We start from the raw sequence: 24,791 nt of genomic DNA on the forward strand, positions 1-24,791 counted from the left end.
AGCTGGGAAGTAGCTAAGGTCAGATTTGAGTCTAGGACCTACTGTCTCTAGGCCTGATTCTACCCACTGAACCATGTAGCTATCCTCTGCTTTCCTTTTAATTTTGGTTACCTTGGTTTTGTAGAAGACTTCAAATATAATATAATAAAAATTATCCATTTTACATGCTTTAATGCTCTCTGTATCTTGTTTGGTCATAAATTTTTCCCTTATCTATAGATCTGAAAGGTGAACTTTTCCCATGTTCCCCTAATTTGCTGATGGTGTCATTCTTTATGTCTAAATTATGTACCCATATTGACCTTATCTTGGTATATGATATGAAATGTTGCTCTATCTCTATTTCCTGTCATACTATTTTCCAATTTTCCTAATAGTTTTTGTCAAATGGTGAGTTCTTGTCTCAGAGGCTTAGATCTTTTGATTTATCAAACACTAAATTCCCATGGTCATTTCTTTCTAGTCATTGTTTACCTAATCTACTCCACTGATACACTATTCTCTTTCTTAGCCACTACCAGATTGTTTTGATAATTACCAGTTTGCAATATATTATGAGATCTTGTACTGCTAGGCTTCCTTTCTTCACACTTTTTTTCATTGATTCCCTTGATATTCTTGACTTTTTGTTCTTCCAGATGAATTTTGTTGTTGTTTTTGTTTTCCTTTATTGATGCTTTTTGTCTGTGCATCATGGAATACCCCAGTTTCCGAAGAACTGTAGTTATTGATCATCTTTAAAATTGTATTAATTCTAGAAATACTATATATGCTTAATCTAACCCAGCAGTTTTTTTCAGCTTTGTGACCATATGAGAAAGAAGAGGATAGATTAAATAAATGTAATAGATAGAATTGACAAGACTTGATAACTGGATATGGTAGATAAAGGAAAGCTAGGAATAGAGATAGACTCTAAGATGTTGAACATTGATGATTGAAGGAATGATTGTTTCCTAAACAGATATCAGGAAATTATGAACAAAGATAGATTTTAGAAGGATGATAATGGTTTCTCTTTTTAACATGCTGAGTTGGAAGTGCCTATGGGACAATTAAGTGGTAATGTCCAAGAGGTAGTTGATGATACAAGAATAGACCTCAGAAAAGAGTTGATCAGGGAACTCTATGATGGTGGAATGAGAAGAAGCAGAACATTATTCTTAATAATAATCAAGAGATCTGTGGAGAAACCACTATGAACCACCTTTTCTACCCCCAAAACAGCATAAGGAGACAGGAAAAGAATGGACAGTTGTATTTTTAGACTAGAGTGGAAGCCTACTGTGCTTCCTGGGCAATGAGTATCAGATCAGGGAGAAACCTATACTTTGGTCTCTCTGAACCTCCCAAGCTTCAGTCAATAGTAGCTGAGTAGATTAGCAGTCTACTGAAACTCCCATCCAGAGACAAGCCAACAGAACCAAAACTGGGTCAGAACTTGAAGAACTCAGATAAGAAAGGCAATGAGCAGACTGCCCAACCCATACTCTTTCACTGCTTTCAGCTTACAGATTCCCCAGCATGATCTATGAAAAGTAGCAGAAAGATGTAAGAAGACAGACATTCAAGCCAGACATTCTCTTTCATAAGGGCATGGAACTCAGCACTAACTAACACAAAAGTCCAAAGTCAAGCAGTTGTCTGGAAGAGTGAGCAAATAAACAACAACAACAAAAAAAAATACTGCCATGAAAAGTTATTATGATAACAGAGAAGCTGAAAACTGAACTCAAGAAGAGAGAATGACTTGAATACCTACAAGTAAAACCTCAAAAAGGAATAGAGCTTCAATAAAAGTCTTAACTAGAATTACTGGAAAGAGTTAAAGGAAGAGGGAAGAGAAAGAAAGAGAGAAATTTGTTTTCAAAACCAAATTAGTGAGATAGTGGAAAATTGGGAAAGAATTGGGAATTATGGGAGAAAGATATTATGAAAATAGAATTAACAGCTTAGAACAAGAAGTACACAATGTTATCTAAGAAAATACCTCCCTGAAAATTGGAATTGATCAAATTAGTGGTAATGATTCTATGAGGCATCAAGAAATATTTTAAAAGCCATAAAAATAGAAGAAAATATAAGTAAGATACAATTTATTAGCAAAATCAACTCACCTGGAAAAGAATTCAAAAACAATTGAAAACCAAGACTAAAAGAAGTCAACATTTTATTTCAAGAAATCTTTAAAACTATTTAAAAATAAATGCTTATATCTTAGAACCAGGTAGCAAAGTGAAAACTGAACTGATTCATCATTAACATTTTGAAAGAAACCATCAAATTGTAAGGGCCAGAAAGGGTTGGATAAGATATTTAAGAGTGTGGTCACCAGGAATTATTACTCAATTCCAAATTATTTTTTATGGTAACATTTACAAAAGGAGAAAGAATGAAAGAAAATCAGAGAGAGTAGATATTTACTCTGGCCTGGTTTGAACCAGACAGGGCTTAAGAGGTCCCAGCAAAGGGGGCCCAGAGGTAAATTAAACAAGGGTTTTAGCCACAAAATCTCTCCCTAGACGGGGGCCTCTCCAGAGGCTAGTTCCTTCTGAAAATCAGGGAAGAAGTCAGCCTTTTCACTCAGCCATGTGGTAGTTCAAAGGGAGAGATTGAATAACAGTCTCACTGAGTCCAGGGTCTCAGGTCCTTGAAGCAGATTCTTCACCAGTCTCCAACTCGAACTCAGAACTACAAAGAACTCATTCTCACAGGAAGTTGTAACTCTTTTTATAGAAGCTTCTTTGTGCCACTTCCTGTGCCTTCCTCTACTTTATATGGACCAATTATAGTCTATTAAATTTTCTCAGGACTGTCCAGGGGGAAGTTAATGAGTTCTGATTTGTCTCCCATTTTCAGTACATGTGGGCTATAAACCTCCCTCACTCAAGTGTAAGTGGGGTGTATATGCTTCTAGTGATTTAATGTAAAAATGGGCAGGGGAGAGTTAATCCTATCTTCACAAAATGAAAGGCCCAGTAATATTATAACCAAAATACAGGTATGAGAAAAAAATTAAGCAGCCAAAAATAAAGAATTCAAGTACTGATGAGCCACCTTAGGTTACACAGAAGGCTAAAGATCTAGGCTGTAAAACCATGAGAAAGCTAGGAGAAGAACATACTGGGAAAGGAGGAAAGTAATAATGGAGAAAATTATTTCACATAAATGGAATAAGAAAGTAGAAATCTGTACAATGTGGAGGAAATGAGGAGTGGGTGACACTAATTTGAACTCATCAAAGGAGGGAGGCATATACATACACTTTTTGGGGTACAGAAATATTTTTCACCCAACAGAGGAAGGAAAGGCATTAAGGGAATAGAAGGAGAGGGAAATAAGAGGTAGAATAGATTAAAAGGTGTTCATCAGAAGCAAAACAAACTCTTAAAGAGAAGTGCTTGGGAAAAGGGAGAATATGATAAGGGGGAAAATACACAATTAGCAATCATAAATATGAATGTGAATGGAGTAAATTGACCCATAAAATGAAAGAGGCTAGCAGAATGGATTATAAAACAAAATCTGACAATTCTGGTATTTATAAGATTTCTCTTTTAGGAGGCTGGCAGAGAATCTTTATTTTTTGGGCTGAAATTATTTTTAAAAGGCAAAGGTAGCAATGATGATCTCTGACAAAATAACAGCAAAAATAGAACTAATTAAGAGACATAAACAAGGAAACTACATTTTGTTAAAAGATACCATGAGCTAATTTTAGTTACCATAGTGCTAATGTCAATAAGAAACAAATACTAAAAATGTCATCTAAATTTCTGCAGGAAAAAAAGTAACATCTAAATTCCTAAAGAAAAATTTAAATGAGTTGTAGGGAGAAGTAGATAGCAAAACTAAAATAGTGGGAGACCTTGGTTTACTCCTTTCAGATATACACAGATCTAATAAATAATAAACAAAAGACCTGACTAAATTTTAGAAGCATTAAATCTGATAAATATCTGGAAAATATTCAATGGAAATAGAAAGGCTATCTCAACTGGGCATGGCATCTTCACAAAAATTATCTTTAGGGTTCATTAAGACATAAAAAATCTCACAAAGAAATGCCCCAAAGTAGAAATATTAAATGCATTGTTTATTGACTACAGTGCAATAAAAATTACATTCAGTAGGGGATCTTTGAAACAAAGGTTAAACAATCACCCAGAGTTAAGTAATTAAATAAATTGTTCTAAATGAGTCCAAGAACAAATCGTAGAAATAATAATTTTGTTAACTGTAATGAGTCAGCATCTCCAAACTTTGGAGATTCAGCTGAAGGACTACTTAGATATTTATATGCCCATCAATAAAAGAAAGAGCAGATTAACAAATTGAGTATACTATTAAAATAAAATAAAAAAACCAACAACAAATCTAAGGAACCTCAGCCAAATACCAAAACAGGAATTTTATCAAAAGAGATAAACAGGGGACAACTGGGTGGCTCAGTGGTTTGAGAGTCAGGTCTAGAGATGGGAGGTCCTAGGTTCAAATCTGCCCTTAGCCACTTCCTAGCTGTGTGACCCTGGGCAAGTCACTTGACCCCCATTGCCTAGCCCTTACCACTCTTCTGTCTTGGAACCAATACACAATATTGATTCCAAGACAGAAGGTAAGGGCTTAAAAAAAAGAAAAACAAAAACTGAAAAAAACTAGGAGCTTAAAAATCCTGCAATAAAATTGATGAAGCATTAGGTAATTTGATGGGAAAGAAAGAAACAAATTATCAGAAATAAAAAGGTTATAAAGAAGAAATCAAAGAAATTATTAGGTATTTCCACCATATGCTAATCAACTCATAACTTAAATGAAATAAATTAATATAAAATATAAAAATATAAAATTTCCCAGATTAACAGAAAAGGGGAAAAAAATTTTAAACCTGCTTTAGGAAAAAAAAATGAACCAACCTTAGATGAACTCCAAGAGGGAAAAATCTCAAGTCCAAAAATCTAATTCTACCAAATAAAGAATAATTCCTGTACTATATAATCTTAGAAAAGAAGGCATCCTACTAATTCATTCTTTAACATAAATAATGTCTTGGTGGGGCAGCTGGATTGAAAGTCAGGCCTAGAGATGGGAGGTCCTAGGTTCAAATCTGGCCTCAGACCTTCCCAGTTGTGTGACCCTGGGCAAGTCACTTAACTCCCATTGCCTAGCCATTATCACTCTTCTGCCTTGGAACCAATACACAGTATTGGTTCCAAGACAGAAGGTAAGGATTTTAAAAAAAATAATGATGTCTTGACTGCCTGTGGAGAGACAAGTCAGAAGAGGGTAGAGGAAACCACAGACAAATATTCCGAATATAAAATATTGATGTACAGAATTTAAAATATTGGCAAGTATGCTATAGCAATATATCAGAATGATTATATATTCTGACCACATTTGGATTTATAACAGAAATGCATGAGTGTCTTAGTATTAGGAAAAATATAAACATAATTGATCATAATAACAAAACCAATAAAGTAATATCATTATTTAAATACATGCAAAAAAAAAAACTTTTGAAGATACAATATCTATTCCTGTTACAAATACTAGAAAACATAGGAATAAAAGGAGCTTTCCTTAATACAAATAGTATCTATGTAAAACCAAAAGCTAGCATTATCTGTAATGAGCCAGAGACCTTTCCAGTCACATTAGGGATGCCACCATTACCATCATATTTAGTGCTAGAAATGCTAACATGAGAAATAAGACAAGAAAGATAAATTAAAGGAATAAGCATAAGCAAAGAAGAAATAAAAATATAATTTTTATAGATCTGTTTTAAGCCTATAGAATTAATTAAATGTTAATAAATAATTAACAGCTTTAGCAAAACTGCCAAATATAATATAAACCCACACAAATTATCCATAAGTTTCATTTCTAAGATAAATAGGGAACTGATTCAAATTTGTAAGAATAAGAACCAGTTCTCAGTTAACAAATAGCAATGAACAAGTATATTTCAAAGGAAGATTCAGTGTATTAATAGCTCTATGAAAAATGTTCCAAAATTACTGATAATCAGAGAAATGTAAGTTGAGTTTCCACTTCAAATTCATTACATTAATAAAGTTGACAAAAATGGAAAATTGTAAATGTTGTTGCTGGGTCTATGTGAATTGGTTTAGCCATTCTGGCAAGTGTTTTGGAACTATGCCAAAAAAGTCACTAAACCCCCTAATTGATACCTATACTAGACCAAGGCTCCAAAGAAATCAAAGAGGGAAAGCCCTTGCATACTGTTAGATTAAAATTAATAACTGCAGGTTCTTATTTTCCATAAGTTTTATTAATCACTTGAAATAAAAAGAGCAAATATGTAGAGATTTAAGCCTAATCTAACCTAACTGACCACATGGTTCTCCACACGACTGGCTGACTCAGCATGGTGCTCCACTGCCAAGGAAATAACCTTTAGTTCTGGGTCATATTTCTAGGGCTCTTCAACTGTGAGCTGTTTGGAGCATTCACATGGCATCTAGCCATGCAGCAAGGTGGGGACAAGCTGTGGGGATGAGTAGATTCTACCTACACAATCCCCCCTGTGATTCTACTGGGAGACAAACATGTTGAAATCTCCCAGATATACATGCCTAGTCTCCCCAATTTATCATTGCTCTAAAGATCCTTCTGACTAGAGGTGCATAACATATTGCACTTTACAAAAGGGAAATTACAACATTGTGGGGATAAGAGGGAAAGAAAAGAGAAAGAAAACAAAAAAGGATTCATGGAAACATTGACAGAACACTAATTAGGGAGCATTCCCCTTTGGTATAAGAGTTTACATTCAGAATAAGTATGTTCAACCCACTTGTGTTCAGTTCATTATATACCAAAGTTCATTCTGAATCTTTTGTTGCAGTATGTGGTTTCCACAGGCATCCTTATAGCACCTTTTCCAAAAAGATCCACTTTCTTGATTTGGGATGTTGGCGAGTTTCTTTTCCTGAAATTCCTCCAAAAGATTTTAAACCTTGGAATTTAGGATAATTACACAAATCCCCTCTGAGGAGGGTGTTGACCAACACCAGAATCACCCTGGGATACATGGCTAAGTTATGAGGTATATGAATTAATTGTCAAAACCAAAACCTAAAAAAATATCCCAAATAAAAGAGAAAAAATTAAATTCTAGATAAAAAATAAAATATCAAAATCCTATGTATATAAAATTATGAGTAAAAACGAATAAACCTGTAACAGGTCTTTAAATCACCAACAAGGCCCAATTAAAGTGGTTTATGTCCCACAAGCCTATTGGATGATTGCAGCAATTTTGCACTTTATCCAAAGCAGCCAGGACTATAGAAAAGTGTCATATTTTAAAGAGAAGAGATAAGATTCTGATTTAAAAGGGAAGTGTGATTCCTGTCTGATTTTACCTTAATCTCAGGGATAGTGAAGCCAAAATGAAAGCCAAACTAAGGTACTTGTTAGAAATCTGGCATGACGGAGTCTTGCATCTGAAGTTGTCAAATAGCTGCTTCCTCAAACCTCAAAACAAGTCCTCTGTCTCGGTGTCAAGGTGTCTCCTTGATCTTGTGCTTCTTGGTACTGTGCAGTGATCCCTTCTTCTGAAATCAGACACAATTATTAGTAAAGGTCCCATAATATTTAACAATCAATGGCAGGTCTCCACAGTCTAAAGCTTTTGGATATGCATTGATATTAGGGCTAAAAGATATTGTTAACTTATTCTTCAAAATCAAAAATGTTAATACTGATTCCATGTACTTCAATTACAAAGAAAAAGAAAAAAGAAAAAGAAATCAAATATCCTATTGCAAATTAAAAAAACAATAGTTAAATATCAAAAATTCATAGTTCATGTTCTATGTGACAATGTGTTAGTCAAGCAGAGGCACAACACAATGGTTTCTCACTCAACAATGAGATCTATTTCCCTTTTAACTTGGCCATGATCCATAGTGTGAATGTACATGACTTTTCCACCAGGTAACAGCTTTCCAGATGACAACGGCAAACAACCAGTTAGTTCTCTGCAGCCAGTTCCACCAGTTCTCCTTAGGATTCACATGAGTCTGTATAGCTACTTGCTCTGTGTCATTAAAAAATCTTTGAAGCTCATGGTTATTTGTCACAAGTTCTCCAGATCTAGCCAATCAACCTCAATTGAGATATTTCTAACAGAGTCTTATTACTGCTATCATTCCAGAATTTGGCAGGAGAGCCCAGAAAAACAAAATAACAACAATAAAAAAAACCTTTGTACTGCTGATGAAGACCTTTTGGGTCTAAAACATACCATCCTGGTGGAAGGGTAGAGTAAGCTGAAGAGTTACAAATATAACACTGTCCAGAGGTCACACCAAGCCCCATGGGAAATCCTCCCTCATCCCAGATGAGACTGCAACAGCTGTAAAAGGCATGTATTTATATGTCCCATCCATTGCAATGTGGAAGTGAGGAATACAATAGTGAAAATCACTTCTGATGTCTCATCCATTACATTTTTATAAATGTGGAGTTGGGGAATACAGTAGTGCTGTTGCATTTCACTGTGTCACCCATGTACTTACTACTAAATGGACCCTTCTTGTTACACACAAGTCAAAGGTAAGCAAATGATCAGTCAGAAGTAGTGATGCTCCTAGATATCTGAAAATCACTTCCGAAGACTCATAAAATCAATTGAGATTTTTTAGTCAAAGGTTGCTGATACAGGTTGTAACTTGCCATGGAAAAGTTTGTCCAACTTGTCTATGGACTTTTATAATGGTATTTTCTCTAGTCCAGTCCTAGGAGGGAGGTATAAATAAAGACAATGTAACACAACATATAGTTAATAGCCAAGACACAGTAACTGAAAGTGACATAGCGCAACAGAATATTTTAGGTTAGATTAATATGTGAACTTAAAAACAAAATTTAAATTTAAAACAATAAGCAAATACAATATATATGACAGGATACAGTCACTCAGTGTCAATAGATGGTTTTATATATAAGCAATGAATCTGAGTTTTTTTCTCCAATTTTGATAGCTGTTGGAGTGGTTAACAGGAAATTACATACATCTTATATTTAGAATTGCATTTCAGAGACTTCTTCATTATAAGAAGGGGAACATTAACATTAGTAAGGCAGTGGGGTCTTAAAAGGCTTAAAATTCACCTCCAGACTCTTTGAGGTCCCTTCCCCTCCTGAGTACTATCATTCATCTAGATTCCTTTGTCCACATCTCTGGGGTCCTCCATACTGAGGGGGGTTTCTGCACTGAATATAGATGTTTTGGTGTGAGTTTTGATTTGCCTCATTCAAATTACTATTCCTCCAATTATTGTTATTATTCCTCAAGTTATTATTTCAATTTTCCTGATTCCACTTCCTACAATTCATAATTATGTGACCCACATTTCCACAAAAATAACATGTTTCTTTGTGACTTCCTATGAGGGAGCTATGACTTCACCCTGTTTTGCTTTTCCAATTGTTTCATTTAATGCTTTAATTTTCTTCCTTAATGTCTCATTAAATCAGTGTTCTCTTTCTCCTTTTCCTCATGTCCATCAGAAGTATAAACTGAGTGGATTCTATCTATACAGTACCAAATATTCACAATAACTTTTTTTTTCTTTTTGCCAGTATCAAAGAACTGGGAATTAGTTAGATTCTTATCAGTTTGGGAACAACTGAGCAATTATGGAATATAAATGTAATAGAATTTATTGTATATTAATAAAAGATGAAGGGAACAATTTTAGGGAAATCTGGAAAGATTTGGCCAAATAATAAAAGAAGTAGAAAAATCCACTGAAGAGAAGAACTCTTCAAAAAACAGAATGAGCTAAATAGAAGAAAGAGGTCCAAAAATTCATTGAAGAAAAGAACTTCTTGAAAACTAGAATGGGCCAGGTTGAAAGGTGGGGTACTGAAGAAAGTAATTCCTTTAAAAATTAGAATTAGGTAACTGGAAACTAATGACTCCATGAGACATTAAGAAACAAGAAAACAAAGTCAAAAAAAGAAAGCATGAACTATTTCATTGTAAAAATCAGCTAATGTGAATAATAGATCTAAGAGAGAGGATTTTTAAAAACAATTACAACCCTTATCTTCTCTTAGAAGTATGAGTTCCAGGAGAAAAATAAGGACTAGGCAATTGGGATTAAGTGACTTGCCCAGGGTCACATAGTTGGAAATATCTGAGACTGATTTTGAACTTGGGACCTCCTGTCTCTAGATCTAATGCTTTATCTACTGTCCCCAGGAAAAGATAATTTAAAAATTATTGGACTATATGAAAATCATGATTAAAAAAAGTGCCTAGATATATTTCAAGAAAATTATCAAAGTGCCCTGATATCCTTGAACCAGAGGGTAAAATGGAAATGGAAAGAACCACCTTTTAAAAGAGATCTCAAAATGAAAATTTGCAGGAATATTATACCCATATTCTAGAGCTCCTAGTACAAGGAAAAAATATTGGAAATATCCAGAAAGAAACCATACAGATATCATGAAGCCGCTGTTAAGATCACATAAGATTTAGCAGCTTCCACAATAAAAGATGAGGATTTAGAATATGATATTCCAGAGTTAAAGCAAAACAATGTAATACTTCAGAAAGGAAAATATTTAATGAAATAAAAGGCTTTCAAGCATTCCTGATGAAAAGACCAGAGCTGAGTAGAAGATTTGACGTTCAAATACCAGATTAAAATTAAGCATAAAAAAGTAAACATGTTGAAATCATAAGGGATTCAATGAGGATTCAAAATGACTGTTTACATTTTGTGATGATACTGGTAACTCCTAAGAACTAGGAGAGTTAGAAGGAGTATACACAAGCTGAGGGCTTAGGGTGTGAGTTGACTATGGTGGGATGGTTAAAAAAAGTAATAAGACAAAGGGATAAGAAAAGGATATATTGGAAAGAGGGAAGGGACAGGTAGAATGAATTAAACTATCTTACATAGAAAAAGCATGAAAGGAAGAGATTTTACAGTGGGGGGGAGGGAGTGAAAGGTGTGTGTGGGGTACTAAATTACTCTCCAGAATTGATTCAAAATGGAAATAATATAGACATTGGGTATAGATGTCTTTCTTGCCTTACAGGGGATTAAGAGATAAGGGGATAAAAGAATTGAGGATAATGACAGAAGGGATTGAGGGGAAGCAATAATCAGAAGCAAAACAACCTTGAATTTGGATAGGGTGAAAGGAGAGAGGAGGATAAATAAGAGGGAAATCAGATGTAATCATAACTGAATTTGAATGGGATGAACTCACTCATAAAATAGGAACAAATTATAGAGTGGATTAAAAATGAGAATCCAGCAATATGTTGTTTATAAGAAACACTTTTGAAGCAGAGATACACACAGAGAGAGTAAAGGTAAGGCAGTAAAACAGAATATTATGATTCAGCTGAATAAAAAAAGCAATGGTAGCAATCATGATCAAAGCAAAAGCAAAAATAAATCTAAAGAAAAGAAATAAGCAGGGAAACTATATTTGCTAAAATGTACCAGAGACAATAGAGTAATATCTACATATCTACCAAATTATATAGTATTCAAATTAATTGCGTTAATTAAGTTACAGGAGGAAATGGAAAGTAAAACAATACCAGTAGGAGACCAGACCTCAACTTTTCTATCAGAACTAGGTAAATCTTACCAAAAATTAAAAAAAGAAAAAAGGACTTAAGAAGATGATTAGAAATTTAGAAAAGTAAGATATGATAGACTCTCAGGAAAATTGAATGGGAATAACTTTCTCAGCTGTATCTGGCTCCTACACAAAAAATTGATCTCATATATTAGAACATCAAAACCTCACAGTCAAATACAGAAAAGCAGAAATATTAAATGCATTCTTTTCATATTATAATGCAATAAAATTATATTCAATAAAGGGCTATGGAAAGATAGATCAAAAATTAATTGGAAGTAAAACAATCTAATCCTAAAGACTGAATGAGTCAAAGAACAAATAATAGAAATAATCATTTCATTAAAGAAAATGTCCACAATGGGAAAACCTACCAGAATTTCTGGGATGCAGCCAAAACAGTACATAGGAGGAAATGTATGTGTCTAAACACTTACATCAATAAAAAAAGAAAAAGAGCTCAACAATGTCTTGAGCATACAACTAAAAAAAAAATAGAAAAAAGATCAAATGAAAATTCTGTAAGAAAACCTTTGAACTAATGAATAAAACTAGGAGCTAGGGTTTATGGGGAACACCCCCCCCAATAAAGCAGATAAGCCATTGGTTAATTTGACTTTTAAAAAGAGAGGAAAACCCAATAAAGAGGAAATTAAAGCAATTGTTAGAAGCTATTTTGTCCAATTATATGCCAAACAAATCTGACAATCTAAATACTATGAATGAATATTTACAAATGTATAAATTGCCCAGATTAACAGAAGGAATAGAATACTTAAATAACCCTGTCTTGGAAAATGAAATGAAATTGAACTAGACATCAATGAACTCCTTAGGAAAAAAATCTCTAGGTCCAGATGGATTCACAAGTGAATTCTATCAAATATTCAAAGAATAATTAATTACTACACTATAATAACTACTTGGAAAAATAGGCAAAGATGGAATCCTACAAAATTCCTTTTACAATACAAATATAGTGCTGATACCTAAATCAAGAAAAAAAAATTAAAGAAAACTATAGACTAGTTTCTCTAATGATACAAAAAGTTTAAGGAAAATACTAGCAAGGAAGTTACAACAAAGAATATACATGATAACCAGATGAGATTTATATCTGGAATGTGGAGCTGGTCCAATATTAGCAAAGCTACCAGAAAAATTGACATCAGTAACAAAAACACCCAAAATCATATGATTATTTCAAAAGATGCAGAAAAAGTTTTTTACAAAATGCAATTCCCCTTCTTATTAAAAACACTGAATAGCATAGAAATAAATGGAACTTTTCTTAACATAAATAGTTAACTTAAAAATGCAAAAAGCAGATGTTAAAAATTGTTTTTATATGTGATTAGAAAAAATAAAAATTTTTAAAGAAAAAATTTAAAGAAAAAAAATTGTTGAGGATATGCCTACAGATTTGTGAATCTACATAAAGATGATAATTGAATCACTGGAAATTGATGAAATTATAAATCATTCAAAATAATAAGCATTTCTTAAATGCTTTTTCTGCTAGGCACTGAGGATACAATTGCAAAAATAGGATAATCTGCCCTTAGATAGCTTACATTTTACTCTGATCAGTGTATAACATATTCCCATATTTGTAAATATAAATTAGGTATAAAATAATTCCAAATCAATGTCAAGGAGAAACTCAGTTTAAAAAATGTGATGCTAAATTAACAACTATATTAATGCAGGAAATGACTTCCACTGAATCTTGAAGGGAGATAGGATTACTGAGGAGAGCAAAGTACACATTCGGTGTTATTTCTCATGTAGACCCAAATAGGAGATGGAATGTCATATATAGGGGGACAGTAGTAAGTCTAGTTTCACTAGAATATTGTTGATGTGGAGGAGAGTAATGTGTAAACATCTTGAGAAGATTAATTGAAGACAGATTGTGAAATACTTTAAATGCCAAATATGAGAATTTATACTTTATTTGAGTAGCAATAAAGAATGATTGAAGTTTTGTAAGCAGAGGAATGACTTAGCCTGGAGTCAGGAGGAGTGAGTTCAAATCTAGCCTCAGACACTTTTTAGCTCTATGACCCTGGGCAAGTTACTTAACCTCAATTGCCTCGCCCTTGCTATTTTTCTATCTTAGAACTGATATTAAGACAGAAGGTAAGGGTTTTAAAAAGCAAAAAAAGAAATATGTGAAGAGAAAGAAAAAAGCCAAGTATAAAACTTTAGGATACAGTAAAAGTAGGTGGAATGTGGCAGAAGGGACAGTTGGACTGGTAGGAGGAAAATCAAGAGAAGCAGCATCCTGAAAAACAAGGGATGGGGGAGTATTGAGGAGGAGGAGAAAAGGTGCTCAACAAAATGTTGCAGAGAGGTCAAAAAAAGGATGAGGACTAAGAAAAAGATTTAGCCCTTTTAGATTATTGATGACCTGGGGGGAAAGTCACAGTTAAATGGTGGAATCAGAGTCCATAGTACAAAGTTTTGAGAAGTGAGTGGGATGGAAGGAAAGAAGGCAGTGAGTGCAGACAACTTTTTCTAAAAGGTTGAAATGGAAAAGCAATAATTACAGCTTGAGGAGATGATGATTAAACAAAGGCATTTTAAAATTAGGGAAGAACTATATGTACTTTTAGGCAATGAGAAAGAAACCAGAAGCTTAGAAAGTGAGAAGGGTTGATGAAAGCAGGGGATGGTCCTAGTTGAGTTGGGAAAAGATCAAACAGGGTGATCTTTCTCTTGAGTCTGAAGCTGAGGAGATATTGGAAACTAACTTTGAGGGGATTTAAGGTATAGAATTATTGAAGACAGGAGCTGTAAGCATTTTTGGTGACCCCATTTTATAATTATTGAATTAATTGGTGCTTATTGGACAACTGGAAAAACTTCCAAACAATTAGAACTGATCAGTAGTGGAATTGGCCACCCTGAGAAGTAAATTCCTGGAAGACCACTTATTTGGAATGTGATAGTTCTTGTTCAATCATTTTTCATTCATGTGTGACTCTCTGTGACCCCATTTGGGGTTTCTTGGTAAAGATACTTGAATGGTTTGCCATTTCCTTCTCCAATTCATTTTACAGATGAGGAAACTAAGGCAAGCAGATTGAAGTGACTTGTCCAGGGTCACTCAGCTAGTCCAAGGTAGTCTAAGGCCAAATAAGAACTCAGGAAGATGACTTTTTCAGTCTTCAGATCCAACACTCTGTCCACTTTGCTGCTTAGGTGCCTATGTGGTAGTAAGGATTCCTTTTTGTTTTGATTTGGACTAGAAAGCTGCTGAGATGCCTTCTAAAATTCTTTGATTCTCTAAATGAATGAAACTTCAGGTGACTCTTGATGCATTAAGTCAAAATGACTAGTTTCAGGCAAAACTAAACAGCAGTACTGGTCTCATTGTCTCTTTCTTCTCCATTTCTAACCTTTCCCCCCAAACCTTAGAAGTTGCTATCCATTTTCATCTTACACAGATAGACCGAACTTGTTATGATGAAAATTTCCTTGTCTTTTCAGGTGATATTTGATGGTGAAGAAGCAGTAGATGCTGGTGGAGTTACAAAGGAATTCTTTCTTTTGCTATTGAAGGAACTTTTAAATCCTATCTATGGCATGTTTACCTATTACCAAGATTCAAACCTCTTATGGTTTTCTGATACGGTAAGTCAGCAGTGTCATGATTAAACAAATAGTAAATTCAACCAAAATAAGGCACAGCACTAAGGTTTGGTTTTCCATTATTCAGACTAGTTTGTCACCCTTGATCTGTTGACTTTGCTTGTGAAAAGAATGATAAAGATACAAGCTCTAATTTTCTTTTATTTAGTATTTCTGTACTTTAGAGCTCAGAGTAATCTTATGCCAATCATTATGTTAATATCTTTGCATACTAATGGAACTGGTAGGAGTCAGGCCTCAACTAATGGGGAAACTGAGTCAGAGCCATGAAGACACTTAATTTAATAGTATTAAAAATATGCCTCCTGACTAGGCAAATGTAATGGCTCTCCTATCATAGTGCTCTCCCTCTCTTTGTTATATAAACTGATTTCTTAATTTGCACCACATAACATCACCTGGAAGATATTTTAACTCTTGAGTTTAGGCAATTATTAAGTAGAAATGAGGACTATTTTTTAAATGATTTTGCAGTAGATGATGTCAATTTGAGAGCTTCAGACATTGCCTTTTTTTGAAGTATTAACCTTTCTTTTTAAAAGTGTTTTGTAGAGCACAACTGGTTTCACCTGATTGGCATAATCTGTGGACTAGCTATCTACAACTTCACTGTGGTAGATCTTCACTTCCCTCTGGCTCTCTACAAAAAGTTACTGAATGTAAAGCCTGGCTTGGAAGATTTAAAGGAGTTGTCACCTACCGAAGGAAGGTATTCTTGCTTTTGAATCCTAGATCACATGTGGAAAATGCCGTAGGCAATGATGAAGATATGTTGGATGGTGGAAGCTTTTTGAACTGTTTTCCCTTCCCCACATTTGGGCTCCCTTATGTGAGCTTTGGACACAGGATACTATATAACTGTCGCAGAGAAAGACAGAACAAAAGGGTTATCCAGAATTGGAGAATAGGCTGTGATGGATCTTAAAGAGCTTATAATGGGCAGAAATTTAAAAGTGCATTTGGCTTTGGCTACAAAATACAGGATAAGGGACTTTTACCTTTTCAGCCCCCCTAACCTCCTTATGCTTGAATCATTTTGATTAGAGATTTCCTGTGTCCAAATATTGTTTTTTTAAAAACAGGAGGGCCATAGTCTGGACAAATTATTAACCCTTAATGCTTTCTGAAAATGGAGTTAATCGTCCCAACCCTACTAACAAGAACTCATTTTAAGAAAGGCATTGAAAAGAAATTTCCTACCAGCCATGATATGTGTCTGTTATCTCACTGCTGAGAACATTGAGGCTGGTCAGTCACTTGATCTCAGGAGTTCTGAGGTGCAATCCCTAAAAGGTCAGCACAAGTGTGGTAAGCCTTTGGGATTATGTGCTACCAGGCTGCTTAAGAAATGCTGAGCTGGTCCAGGTCAAAGCTGCAGTGCTGCTCAGTCATGGGATTTGGCTTATGAGTGGCCAGCCTGAGAAAAATATGAAAACCCCCTCTTCAAAAAAGGGAGGGAGAAGAAAAGAGAAAAAGGGAGGAGAAGGGTGGGAGGGAGGAAGGAGAGAATAAAAGAAAGGAAGGAGAAAGGAAAAGGAAGAAAGAATCTAAGGGGGAAGGACAAAAGAGGCAATAGGAATAAGAAAGAAAAGAAAATGTATCTCACCAAGTGGAAGGTGCCTTGGCTCTTCTTAGTACCCTTCTCCAGAGGATCATGATTAGACTGGTGATTTTATAGGGAACTCCCAGAGAAGGAAATTCTCTCTACCAGTGCAGGGGCACATAGAGTCTTACAGAGTTACTTGAAGCACTGAGTGGTTGAGTAACTTGTACCAGATTACACGGCCAATCTGAATCAGAGGTAGAGCTTGAACCCACGTTTCCCTGGCTCTGTGGCCAGTTCTTGGTCTGTTATAACCATGCTGTACTTTAAGCTGCAGAAATTGAAAAGACACTGAAGAATGAAGCGTGAGGACATTGTTAAAAGAGAGTAGAAGAAATATAAGAAATATAAGAAAAAAATAAGAAATATAAGAAATAAAAAATAAGAAATATAAGAAAGGATGGTAAGGCAAAGCAGCTGTTAGACATAACAGACTCTTCGTGACTCAGAGAAGAGCCTTATTTAAAAATAGCAATATTGTGGGTCCTGTTTTCCTTATATTTATCTGCCTATGGACATGGATGTGGTAACCTACTTGTAATTTGAAATAAGCTCCATGTGAGACCGTGTTCCTGGCCAACAACTGACAAACTCCAGTGGTTGAAGGCTGAAAGAAATTAAGCGTGTGAGTGAAGTGGATTCACATATACTCTTTGAGTTATCTATCATAAAGGTTAGCCCCATATAAACTTTAAGAGTAAACTTTTCAGGAGCAGCTTTGTAGCTCAGTGGATTGAGAGCCAGACCTAGAGACAGGGTTCAAACGTGTCCTCATACACTTCCTAGCTGTGTGACCCTGGGCAAGTCACTTAGCTCCCATTGCCTAGTACATACCACCACTCTTCTGTCTTGGAACCAAGAGCCAGTATTGATTCTAAAACGGAAGGAAGGTAACGGTTTAAACAAAAGAAAAAAAGAATATATTTTTTCAGACTCTTGTTGCAGCCACCCATGCTGTGCCATACTGGATTAACTGTATGAAAAACCAAAGTTATTTAAATTCAGATGCATAGAATATCATTTTTTATATATCTATCTCATGTTTACATGTGATGGAAGGATTCCTTCGCTCTCTTATGCAGAGAAATTCAGCGAGTCTGTGGTGGGGTTTATGAACATTTCTATCGACCAGTATTAATTTTTACTTGACATCCACTCTTTGCAGTACCATTTGAACTCTCTCCTGGTACCCTTTTCTGGTGACGCTAGGGACAAGATGACCACGGCTGGTGTGTGTGTGTGAGATAAAGCCATAAGAAATTTTCTCTTCAACCTAAATTGCCAAGAAACTGATAAGAAAAAGGCAGAGATAATTGCATTTCCTTTAGATCTTCCGCTTTATTTCCTTTTAAGCCATGGGTTAATTTGCATGTCAGGATTGATTTGCATTTTAGAATTTTTTTCACCCATAAATATAATAGAAACATAATTGTGACAGGAATACCATTGGAGTTCCTGACCATTCTTCTCTGCTTTGTGTCTTTCGTTGTCAGGAGTCTCCAGCAGCTTCTTGATTACCCAGGGGAAGATGTAGAAGAAGTTTTCTGCCTCAACTTCACAGTAAGGAGCACCAAGCATATGTAGCTACCAAATTGTGTGCCTAACTCTGTGTATACCACACAGTGCCTACTTGTTATTTAGTCCTAAAAGCTGTCATAAATGGTTTCAGGTGAATCCAGTGGCCTTCAAAAACAACAACAACAAAAAAAGACTCAAGTACTCCACTGAATGAAAATAAATGCCAGTCACATAGTACACCTCCCCCAACACCCATCCCTTCCCACCCATTCCCATTTTTTAAGTCACACTCATGAACTTATGTATCTATAGGTGTAACTTATCCTTTTACCAGATTATAAACTCTGGGAAGGCAGGGATTGGTTTATTTCAAATTTATATCTCTCAGCCTCTGTGTATAATAAGTGCTAATAATTGCCTGTTGATTGGATAAATAATTTTTAACTGGATAAATCAAAGATATCCTTATGTAAGCTCAGGAAAACAACTTAATTTGCTTCTGAACAGGGTTGTAGGAAGTCCCACAATGGTCCTAACTGGGCCCACAATATTTTTGTTACCTATTCACTACTCATGACAGCAAAACAATGCTTTTTCTCTTTCCCACATTTTCTACACCTTTTCCTTAAAAAATTTTTTTCTAATCATTTAAAATTTATTTATTTGGCTTTTTTGCCACATTAAAATCCCTAGGTAACTCCTTCCCTCCCCACATTAGGGAAGGCATCATTTGGCAAAAAGATATTCATTTAAATATAATACTATGTATACACCTCTTCCATACCCTTTCTAGGTGGCACACTTGGTGGAGTGCTGGGCCTGGAGACAGGAAGATCTGAATTCAATCCAGCCTCAAATACTAACTGAGGGATCCTGGGAAAGTTACTTAATTTCCTTATCTAGAAAATGGGGATAATAATAGCACTGACCTCTTGGGGTTGTTGGAAGGTTTACATGGGATTATCTGGAGCACAATGCCTGGCACACAGTGGCACTTCATAAATATCAGTTTTCATTAAGCTATCTTCGTCTTCCTCAAACCTCCCATGCCATGACCTTGACCAGTACCTCAGAATCATAGATCTGGACCTGGAAGGGACATTGGAGGCTATCTAGTACAGTTTTCTCATTTTTTGGATTAGGAAATTAAAACCCGGAAAGATTAAATGACTTGCCCATAGTCACACATGGAACAGATGGCAAGACTTGGACTCAAACCAAGGTTTTCTGGCCCCAAATCCTGTACTCCTGACTGAAGAAATTGCATTTATTCTCAGGGAAATCCTTCTACTTCCCAGTTCTTTATCTCAAAACCCTTTAGCAATTTTCTTCATTCTCTCTTCCTTCACTCCAGCCTCTGGTTTAGACCTTTCTCACCAAGGCCAGCCTTCCTACTTGTGTCCTTGATTCCGCCTCAGGATAAGCACCAAATCTACCCATAGGTAACCAGGAAGCCATATCAGTATGGCTAGAGGCTGTCAGGAAGCTACCTCTAGGGATGCATAGCTTGAGTCTGGGTTTCCTGGGCCAGTCAAGTCTCAGGGAAACTTTATTGCCATTTGGGGGGGGGGGGGGGAAGCCTAAACTATGTTCCATGGAGAGAAATTCAACTTGGTAAGTATCAGTCCTGTCACATCGCTCTACTTCCTGGCTCCTTCCTTGCAGCTTATGCCAACATTCCTCAGCTCCTTATCCTTTCAGAACCTTCACCTGACTACATTCTTCCCCTCAAGTTTTCATCAGGTATATGTCTCTCTTGCCTTTCAGAAACAGATTTGTTGGGGGGAAAGTATGTTAGTTGCCTCCACTTTCTATCTAAACAAGAAGAGAGTGCATTTCTCAATCCTTTTTATTCTGACTTTTGACTTCATCACCTCTATCCTTGATCAGCCTTGATCATCACCTTGATCAGCGATTTCTTAATGATCAGATTTGATAATCTCCTCTTAGTTTTCATCCTTCTTGACATTTAACAATATTTACAGCCACCTCTTCTTGGATATTCTCTGCATCCTGGACACAGTTCTACTTTTTCCTCCCTCCTTCCAGGACACCTTCATGTGTGACCCTTTAGTTCTTCTGTGTCTTAACTGTTCCTCTATCTCTTTTGCTAGATTATCATCCATGTTCCACCCCATGTGTGGGTGTACATCAGGTCTTTGTTCTGGATCCTCTTCTTTCTTTATGTTCTCCATATTCTTAGTAGGAAGTTCATCAATTTCCATAGGTTCTCCTGTCTAGTATCTTCCATGCAAATGACTCACAGATCTAGGTAGAGATAGATCATATAGATATTGATATGACTTCTAACCCGGGGACCAACTTGATCTTTCTCAAATGCCAGTTTGAACATGTCACTCTCTCAGTTAAGAAACTTTCAGTGACTTACACTTGGATTCAGGATGAGACACAAACTCCTCTATGGTTAAAATCTTCTATAGTCTGGTGACTGTATACCTTTCCAGGTTTATTATACATTATCAACATACTCCTTGGTTCTGGCCAAACTTACTTTTGGTTTCTCTCTACACATTTTTATTTACTTATCTGTGTTCGTGCCATTCCCCTCTTCTTTGTCTCCCACTCCTAACAGAATATTATATTCTTTGATTTTTTAAATTTTCTATTGACGCTGCTTAACACAGTGTTTAGAACATCATGGAACCTAAATGCCACCACCAACAGTAATAGCTAACATTTATATAGTTCCCTAAAGTTTGCAAAGTGCTTTATGGGACGAATGAATAGAACAACAATTTGCTAAACCTCCAAATCTACATATTTAGTATTGTTTTTCCCTAGTTGATATTTCCCATTTTCTAAATCTCTTCTATTCATCTCAAAAGATATTTCAGCAAGGAACAAGGGGAAGTCGCCTGAAACGAATATCCTTTTTTGCCAATACAGGTTCTCTCTTTTCTTTTTCCATTTTCCTCTTTTGTTTCCCTCAGTATTGTTCTGGAAGTGGACATGGAATAAAAGAATGATTTTGTTGTTGTTGTTTTTAAATCAAGATATGCAGAGAAAGTTACGGAGTAGTTGAAGAGAAGAAGCTAATACCTGGAGGAGATAAGATGACCGTACAGAAAGACAACAGGTTAGTACTGTTAATTGTCCTTTTGTATGTCCATGGCAAAAAAATGTTTTATATATTTGATTGCTTAGAAGAAGCCAGAGTGATGACCTTTTTCAAATAAGATTGAAGCTAAGTTCTGAGCTCTTTTACATGAACTATGTTATATTGGAGTCAGGGAATAAGGGAGAGAGGTACATGTCATAAAGCAGTCATGAATGTTCTTTTCAGTTGATTAAGAGAATGTGATATTGGTTTCAGAATTGGTCATTCATTCTAGTCTTTCGACATGTATTTTCATATATAGCTGATGTCTGTCCTTAAGGATCAGCAGGATCCTTAAAGGATCTGTGTTTGTCTTTGTAAGACCAAAAAAAAAAATTCCCTATTTTTAAAAATCATTTGTGGAGGAGAGCTTTAAAAAACTGAACCATTTAAGTGAGAACAATTAAAATTACTTGTTGACCTACAAAACCAGGTGAAAACATTGCATTTTCAGTATGTCACTATCATCGTGTTCACATTTGGCCTTCACCTGTGTTCACCTGTGTTTTTGGTTTTTAATATTAAATTGGAGGTCAAGCAAACTTAAAATAAGTGGAAAAAATGATACTTTAGAGACAGCATGGTTTAGTGGATAGAGCCTTGGACTTCGAGTCAGTAATCATAATGTTGATAATAATAATAGATAACATTTTTATAGCATATGTCCCATGCACTGTTATGAGTGCTTTACAATTATCATTTCATTGATTCTTTCAGTAACCCTTGAAGGTAATGTTTATTAACCCCATTTTATGGATGAGGAAGCTGAAGCAAACAGACTCAGGGTCACATAGCTAGTCAGTTTCCAAGGCCAGATTTGACCTTAGGTCTTCCTGACTCTAGACCTAGCACTCTATCCATTGTACCTTCTAATTGCTTCTAAGAAGCCCCATGGAAGACTTGGGTTAAAAATCCCACTTCAGATATCTAATTTCCCTGTTCTCTCATTTCCTCATCTATACAGTGAGATGTTTGGACTTAGCCTCCAGAGCTAATTCTGACTCTGGGTGAGTGATCCTGTTCTCTTATGAGTTCTGTGTCACACTAAACTCTAATGTCAAGTGAGATACCAGTGATAGAACCGTAACTTCAATGCCAGAGTCAACTGAAACTAACTTCACCAGCCCAAAAACCAACATAGATATCTTTTGTTGATGAGATGATTTTTAATGTGAAATTACTGCCTGGTTGTTGTTTTTTTAACCTTTATCTTCTGTCATTAATTCAATACCGTGTATTGGTTCTAAGGCAGAAGAGCAGTAAGGGCTAGGCAATGGGGGTTAAGTGACTTGCTCAGGGTCACACAGCTAGAAAGTGTCTGAGGTCAGATTTATACCCAGCACCTTCCATCTCTGGGCCTGACTCTCCATACAATTTGCTTCCCATTAATAATGGCTGATTAGTCAGTAGGCTTGATTATCTTTTAGAAAAGCCATTTCCTCAAATGGCAAAGTAAGAACAGTAATTATAAAGAATTTCCTATGGAATTTTGGGATGTACTTTCCCAAAGGAAAGGATAGTGAAGGCCACATGTAAGAAATACACATGGCAAAGATAACTTTCAGAGCTGCACCTTGATGGCCTTTCTTTCTCTGGAAAGGTTGGACAATGGTGTTAGTGTCAGAAATGAACTATTCGTCTTACTGCTAAGATAGAGCTCCTCATAGAGCTGAGTGTTTTCTGAACCACATTGGGCCAGGCTAGTGGTTCAACTACTGGGAGTTTCCCAGGGAAATTCTCTGATAGTCTTGTTGGGCTTCATTCTTTAAGGGCAGCTGTAGTGTCCACTACCCTGAGTGCTCTTTCATAAAGGGCAGCAGTGTAGAAAGGATATTAGAATAAGTTCTGGACTTTCTGCCACTGTGTTGGAACAAGCAACAGTGGGAATATTAGAGAGAGAAGAGATTGACAAGATTGACAGTTGAAGGGGGAAGGAGCAACTGGGAGTGGCAGTGGGTCTTGTGACTAGAGCACTTCCTTCCTGGCATTGGAAGTAGGAGGAGCTTGCCCTTCCTAGTCTGGATGGAAGTGCCTCTACTGTCTTCAGCCCAAAGAAAAAGGCCCAACCAGCTCTGAAGGTCAGAACTGTTCTTGTTGCTTGCTGTCTACTACTATGATTTTGAAATTAAGAAAATTAGCACAGAGATAGTATAGACAGGAATAAGAGAAACCCTCCACTAGCCTGTGAGGCCTGGCCTCAGCTCCAAAGCTGAGAAAGACTCCAACCTTATTTAGGGACATCCCTCTTTCCTTTTCCCTGATACCTCTCCAATCTGAACTGGTTATTAAAATTTATCTTATTTGAATATCACAGATAAGTGGACTATCTTTCCTGGAACATAAAGGGAGCTGAACCTCAAGTTCAGTTATCTAATTACAAATGTTCCTTATCGGACCCCTGCTGGGCGACCAAATTCTGGGGAAAGGCTTGTCCTTCAGCTGGGTCCTCAGGTGTTTACCTGCTCTGGGGCAACTTCGACAGCAATCCAGCGAGAAGACATCTGCGCAGGCTATCATAAGTGGCTCATTTCTTGGACACCCCATTTTGTTCAAAATATAGCCTCTCAGCAGGGGGCATCTCTCTCCTTTGCCTCACCAGCAGCCATATTCCCTCTCCCCCTTCAACTCCTCCATTCCCTGCTACAAACCCTACATATCCCCTGTTTTTTCAATCCCTCTATCTTTCCCTATAAATATTATAGCAGCCAAGGTCATTAGATGGCTCTTCTTTTTGATTCTCTCAGGGCTTTGGTTTTGAGGTTTATAACTTCTAGACAGGATGTGGTTGAAATCTAACCTTTCCTGTTTGACAAATTTATTTGGCATTTCTTTCAGGTTCCTGGCAAGATTCCCTCAGTGAGGGACCACACTCTTTGAGACCATCTAGTTTTATTTCCCATATTCCTGTTGGGGTCATGTGCAGATTAGCATCTGGAAATCTATAGAGGGAGGAGACATTCTATTCCTCACTTTATATAATAGAATTGACATTCAAGTCTTTGACTCATTCCAAGATATAGAATTTGTCCTTTATACCTGAGGGGGTATCTCCTTTACATTTCAGTGTCTGTCTTCAATTTTAATGAAATTTAAATAGAGTGTACCCTTACATATAAAGAGGCTTCATGAGCACCTCATGGGTAAAGAACCAACCCCATTGTCAGAAAGATATTTATCACACATTAGATGTGTGACAAGGAAAGTAATTTAATTGTTCAGTATCTTAGGCAACTCTTTCCAAAGACA

General features: G+C 36.0%; 1 protein-coding gene and 1 long non-coding RNA gene across 11 annotated transcripts in view; one reads left to right on the top strand and one right to left on the bottom strand.

Annotated features, from left to right (window-relative positions):
• The window catches only part of HERC3 (HECT and RLD domain containing E3 ubiquitin protein ligase 3), a 159,138-nt gene that overhangs the window by 113,059 nt on the left and 21,288 nt on the right, over positions 1 to 24,791 (top strand). For 8 of the 10 annotated variants that reach the window (XM_056803314.1, XM_001365041.4, XM_056803316.1 and 5 more), the window contains 4 exons: positions 15,145 to 15,288; positions 15,849 to 16,015; positions 18,403 to 18,469; positions 21,442 to 21,524. In XM_056803314.1, the coding sequence (XP_056659292.1) occupies positions 15,145 to 15,288; positions 15,849 to 16,015; positions 18,403 to 18,469; positions 21,442 to 21,524 (461 nt within the window). Of the gene's footprint in view, positions 1 to 15,144; positions 15,289 to 15,848; positions 16,016 to 18,402; positions 18,470 to 21,378; positions 21,525 to 22,509; positions 22,553 to 24,791 lie in introns of those variants that run through there. The other 2 variants (XM_056803319.1, XM_056803320.1) reach the window with 2 other exon arrangements.
• On the bottom strand, positions 353 to 17,285 carry LOC130455122 (uncharacterized). Its single transcript, XR_008913036.1, has 3 exons — positions 16,507 to 17,285; positions 16,007 to 16,164; positions 353 to 7,586 (listed from the first exon to the last, which is right to left on the bottom strand). It is a non-coding gene; the product is annotated as an uncharacterized LOC130455122 (long non-coding RNA).

Source organism: Monodelphis domestica, chromosome 6, assembly GCF_027887165.1.
Source record: "Monodelphis domestica isolate mMonDom1 chromosome 6, mMonDom1.pri, whole genome shotgun sequence".
In the NCBI taxonomy this organism is placed as follows: Eukaryota; Metazoa; Chordata; class Mammalia; order Didelphimorphia; family Didelphidae; genus Monodelphis; species Monodelphis domestica.